The 6,130-nt window shown below is 40.8% G+C and overlaps 1 protein-coding gene across 1 annotated transcript in view; it reads left to right on the forward strand.

Moving 5' to 3' along the window:
* The window catches only part of ntrk1 (neurotrophic tyrosine kinase, receptor, type 1), a 30,468-nt gene that overhangs the window by 19,535 nt on the left and 4,803 nt on the right, over positions 1 to 6,130 (forward strand). The window contains exons 12-14 of the mRNA XM_032518511.1: positions 702 to 857; positions 1,205 to 1,335; positions 2,021 to 2,193. Of these exons, the coding sequence (XP_032374402.1) occupies positions 702 to 857; positions 1,205 to 1,335; positions 2,021 to 2,193 (460 nt within the window). The remainder of the gene's footprint in view (positions 1 to 701; positions 858 to 1,204; positions 1,336 to 2,020; positions 2,194 to 6,130) is intronic.

Consider the following 6,130-nt stretch of genomic DNA (forward strand, 5'->3'; position numbering starts at 1 on the left):
CTGAATAATATAGGATTTCCACTGAGCTGTAACTTTGCACACAGGCAGCCGCTGTGTCGGCCGGGCTAAAGTGCCTTAATTACTGCATGAGAATGGCGGCAGAAACCTCCCTTGGCCACCGCCACGTGGTGAGGGCCATTAAAGAAGATGGATGGATGGATGGAGGAACAGCTACACGTGATATAGCTCCACTCGGACCCCCCACCCCCCCCACACACACATCTCCTTTTCTCACTCTCAGTGCCTAAGTGGACCTGATTGCCTAAGTGGACCCTGCTCACTCTCTTTCCCTCCATTGCTTCTGTGCTCTCTCTCTTTGTTGTTCCATTTGTTGGACTCTAGAGGTTCTGTGGGTTGCCTTGCTGAGTGGGGTTTTACAATTTGGGCCCCACTTGTTTGGCTTTTAATACGCACTGTAGTCAGAGGTCGCTAACCATTCAAGCTTCCGTCCCCCTTTTTCATTTCAATGTGTTCCTGATTGCTGCATGGTTGATAATGGTGATTATTAGAGCTTGTCATCATCTGTCACCATGGCACCAACCAACAGCCAAGTTGGTAGTGGAGAACGTCGATTCCTCGACGGGAATAAATGAGTTCTGAATTTTCTTTTGATGGTCGCCGCAATCACAAGTGGTTGGAGGCTGATTAGGTGTTACATATCTCTCAGTTTGGCTTGTTTGCATCCCTTCCCGTTTCTTTAGGTTCATCAGTTTTGGGCACTGAGGATGACCTGGCTGTGTCACTTCGTTTCATGAACTTTGGAACCAGCCCACCTTCCTCAGATGAAGACTCTGGTTTATCCAGTTTTGTAGAGAATCCACAATACTTCTGCGGCATCATCAAAGAGAAAGACATGTGTGAGTGTTGCTTGCTTCTTTCTACTTTAGTGATTTTTGATGGTGCTTTACTGAATCCACACTTATGTTCATCCACCCGAATGTAATTAAATTTCTTTCTCTTGATTGTTGGTGTTATTATTTACGGCTTTCATGTAGAAGGTTTCGGTCACTGGCCGTCTTTTTTTCTTCCATTAATGTTTGTAATACCTGTTTTTGTCTGCCATTACAATGGGCACACTCTAGATTTCATACGGGACTACAATGTAAAATGAAGGAAAATCTTGAGAGCAATATAGTTAACTTTTGGTTCAAACAAGACATCATTTCACCCAGATTTTCTAACCGTTTCTGTATTTTATGACCAGGTGTCCAGCATATTAAACGGCAGGACATTGCGTTGAAGTGGGAGCTGGGTGAAGGAGCATTTGGCAAAGTCTACCTGGCAGAGTGCGCCAACCTCAGCCCCGACAGCAACAAGATGCTGGTCGCCATCAAGGTGAGAATGTCCACTTTCACCATCTCAACAACACTTTCTCTATTAATGTTTGATTCCCTCTAAAGAAAGACAAATATATATATTTATTAGTAGCAACCACTTTGTGTGAATGGCAACACTCAGTACTTAGACCAAGTACAATTGTTGGGACCATTGTTGCACGTCATTCCTCACCTCTCATTTCCTGAAAGCTTTTTTGCTGTTCACCATCTAAAAAAAAAAAAAAAAAAAAAAAAAAAAAAAAGGCAAAAATGCCCAAGATCTAAATACTCCAAATACTTGTTGGTGCCAAAAAAAACAGCTTGATACAACACCAAAAGGCCTAAAAGGTAAATTTATATACAATGCACTTACACTTAAATCCTCCGTGCACTGAAATAACATCCTGCGGTTTCAGAGTGAGATGTCTGTCAGGTGGTTTGATACACAGCAGGTTAATGCAAACCACAGCAAATAAAAAACAAGACAATGAATTTGGCTCTGCTCAGATTTACCATCCCATTAATCAGATGGGTGCCTTTATTGCAACACAGCATCACTCACGCAGGGGCGTAGCAAGGAATTCCTGGAATTCCTCTGTAAAAGCAGGTTTACTTTCATTTTTCTATTAAACAATTGCCTTTTATTACACTTGACCCAATAATTAACATCTTCATGTAAATTCACGCCCCTTGTTTGGTCACAGACCCTAAAGGACGCCAACGAGTCGACCCGGCAGGACTTCCAGAGGGAGGCCGAGCTGCTGACGGTGCTCCAACACCAGCACATTGTGCGATTCTACGGCGTCTGTACAGACGGAGAGCCGCTGGCCATGGTGTTCGAATACATGAGGCACGGAGACCTCAACCGATTTCTTAGGTACGTACCGTAGCAAACCTGCGCATGATGGCAAGTTCAATTCCCACAACCCTGCTGAACTAAATGTCTATATGATAAGGAAGCGCGTTAGGAACTGAACTGCATGCTCAAGGTGAGTCCGCACTAAAAGGGGAAAATGAAGCCATTGTTCAAGTTTATTATTTACACTAAAGCTGAACTTTATTCTTTGCCAAATATTTTGTTTCTAGCTTAGCAAATGTGAATATTTTATGCTTTCCTGACTCTTAGAAATATTTTGGTCAAACAAAACGAGCAATTAAAATCTTTGCTTGGGCTTCTGGATTTTGGGATGTCGGTGAAAAAGGGCTATTGTCTGAACCTGCCCGTTTGGCCCTTCAGTCATCTCCATTAAGCCACTTCACATCTTCCTCCCTTCCTCAACAACTAAGTGTGTTTGATCAAAGCATGTAACCACCAAATTGTGCCTGTGTCCTATATAATTGGCAGCAGTGCAACTATAGCAGCAGTCAAACCTGATGTGTGCTTATAGGTTAAACCCACTGAGCGGACCTCTGTGGATTGCGTGTGTTTTAATAGAATTGCATGAAAGACGTCTAGGTAAGGGTTTACTGTATAGAGCAACGTTTTGATTTGGCCTCTGTTCCTCTGTCTCTGCTCTTTCAAGTCATATTTACCGAAAGCTTAGATTATCTGGGGACATAGAGATTTCTTTTAAGTTTGGCATGTCCTTGATAGCTTGCCCACTGACTTTTGCTGAAGTGACTCAAACACAGCTTAATATCAGCCAGTACCTGTCACAGAAAACGGAGGTTGTATGGAAGACGAGTTTGCTTTGTCAAAAATCTGAAAATCTTGTTGCATCCAGTGAGGGTCTCATTTGGTGCAAATTGGATTCACAACATGTCAAGGCACAGGGCAAATGTATATTTACAAGATGTCCTCACATGATAACAGCAAATGAAAGTAAATTTTAAATGTTGCAGGATGTTGTTTGAATACTGATGACAGTTAATAATCAGCACTTTAGCAGAAAAAAAGTTGCCTTGAACTGTACACTGAACGTCTTAAGAGGTTAATAAGAACACTTGTGTGTGTTATTGGAAATCACTTTGTTATCACAATTGTAATCTTAAAACTAAGATAAGAAACCTCAGGAGGGAGCTTAAGGAGCCACTGAGGACAGACATGTTGACCTATTAGAGCTCCCTCGGCACCTGGGAAACCATCTGACAAAACTATTAGAGCAGGCGCAGTTGATGCCATCTGCCAGGTGTCCTCCACAGGAGACAGATTGGAAATGAAAATACACAACCCACACATGCATACACACAGACTTTGACTGATGTACTGTACATGTTCACCAATGGATGGAAAATCGCATTTCCAGCTGACCGAATGGGTGAAACGTCTGAGGCCCCCCACAATGCAGCTGCTTTCCCACCCTGCCACCTGCCTTTTAAACTAATAGTGATTGTATAGACAACTTCCTTTGTAAGGAGGGGACAAAGTGGAGAGGAGAGATATTAGGATGGATGGAGACATCATCTGTGATTTGCTCATTTAGGCCGGAGTTTGACGTGAGAGTGGGCGTTTATGATCCACAAGAACAACCGAGAGTCAACATGCTCTGCATCTCCGAATTGCATTATTGCAAATCAATTGTAGGCGTATTATAAGCCTTATGTTTCTGTGTCTATTAACCGTCATGTTAAATGGCTTTATTATGGTGTGGTCACGCCGACCACGTCTGCAATGCTCTCAAGAGCTCATGCATGTCAGAAATGTTCAATCTGCAGATTGCATGCTGAGGTCATTGTCCTTCAGGTCACCCAAGGTTGATGCCATAGTTACCAAAATACTGGGAGCCCAAACCCAGAATTTGAGTAATCTGAGCAGCCAATAGAAACAGAGAAGAATAGCAAAGGCCAGCATGTTCTGTTCTTTACAAATGGAAATACAGTGGTCAGGAGTTCAGCTCCAGTGCAGAAAGGAAAAACAATAAAAAAGGAAAAATATTTTGTCATCTACAAGTGGTGATAAGTGTAAATGGATGAAAAAAATAATAAAATAACAACCTTTGGCCTCAAAAGTAGTTCTGAAAAAGGCAATGAAACTTCAGAAATTACAAATTATATACAAGCCAAATTCTCATTCAAAAAAGAGCTTATTTATAAAGTGGCCTTTTTATAGTTTAAAGTAGAACTGGATTTTACATGCAAATATTATACTGCTTATTTAAGATATACATTATTTGCAGTGACGTCTGTGCCATTAACCAAGTTAACTAAAATAAAAAAAAGTTGGCAATGTTTGTGTACATTGAAAAAAACCTTGAAACAATTTAATAATCTAATGGTGGAACCTTAACACTCTGGGCCAACTGGTGGAATTAAAGTACTGTACTAAAGGACGATTTTGAGGTTCTAATCCGCTACATGTCAAAAGGGAAATATTACTATTAGTTTATACTTACATTATTCTAGGGGGGGGGTGTCATAATTTAGATTCTTAAAAATCATTAAAATTAGCTTAAAATTTCAATCATCAAAATCAAGAGACGGAGCAATGATTCGCCCTTTTACTTTCAATACTTGAAGTACATTTAGCTGATACTGTACTTTTACCTAAGTATTATTTTAACTGCAGGACTCTAAATTGTAGTATTTTGACATTGTTGCATAAAATGTATTAGTAGGCATGGCAGCCCCAGATTTTCTTGCCTACTACTGGGCTTCTGATACATTGTACATTGGCTGTTTGAAGATCCAGCTGCTAATGTGCCATCATGGAGTGTTCTAGAATCTTCTCGTTTACACCCCTTTGTCAGCCATGGTATCTTCCTCCACCTTTAAATCCCCAACGGCCTTCACCAAAAACAATTGTGAGATCAACCTTAAAGATCTTGACACACATGCGTCGTCATTTTGGATGGACAAGTCTCTTTAAAAGCTCCTATCCATTGCTTGAACACCTTCCTTATTTGACACAGAATTTCTGAATTGGAGGAAATTATGTATTAAATATTTCTATGACCAACACTCTGATGGTGGTTTTTACTCCTTTGACCAACTCTGTAGCCAATTTAACCCTACCTGTGTTTCCAACACTGCCACCATGCAACTAATTTAAGGTGCTTTCAGAGCAAACTGAATCATTTAGGAGCAGAATTTCCATAATATACACAGGAACACCACTCTCAGTTTCTTGATTGGGAATTTAATTTGGGGGAAGACATCACTGATGATGTGGCTGTCAATCCTGCAAAGAGTACATGGTTCATCGATATGTGCTAGGTACACCCTACTGCAATTTAAATTTCCTAACCCTCTCACTGGACCAACAGAAAACTTTCAAGATACTTTCCAAATATTAGTCCCATCTGTAATCAATGTTCATGCCCTGCTCCTCATACCCACGTGTTTTGGGCTTGCAGCGAATTTAAAGACTTTAGGTCTTTGATTTTTGGGGCGGTCTCAGACTGCATAGGTGTGAGCATCAGTCCTTGCCCATTCATGGTCATTTTTGGTGCTTCCATAGACCATCTTGGACTTTTATTGCCAGACATCTAATCTTACTTGAGCGGAAAGTACTCATCCTCCCACTTTTACACACTGGATTGTAGATGAGTTGGATTTCCTTAAATTAGAAAAGATAAAACTTTCAGGGGCTCTGTCAACAGTTTTTTTTTGAGTTGTGGAACCCATTTATCAGTCATGTCAAAGATAAAATCTAGCTACCTGCAATGTAAATGATCTCACCTCATGCCTACTGCTTAACTCTGAACTTCATCTCTGGGGGGAAGTCATTTTGTGTAGTCATTGCCTAGTCCTGTGATTGATTGTCATTTGTGTTTTGGGGGAGGGGTATTCTGATATGTTATCTGTGTCTATTTTATGTTGATTCTGTGAAAATCCCAATAAAAAAAAATTAGTACTTCTTCCACCATTGCCTGGAT

Source organism: Etheostoma spectabile, chromosome 6 (assembly GCF_008692095.1).
Source record: "Etheostoma spectabile isolate EspeVRDwgs_2016 chromosome 6, UIUC_Espe_1.0, whole genome shotgun sequence".
Taxonomy (NCBI): Eukaryota; Metazoa; Chordata; class Actinopteri; order Perciformes; family Percidae; genus Etheostoma; species Etheostoma spectabile.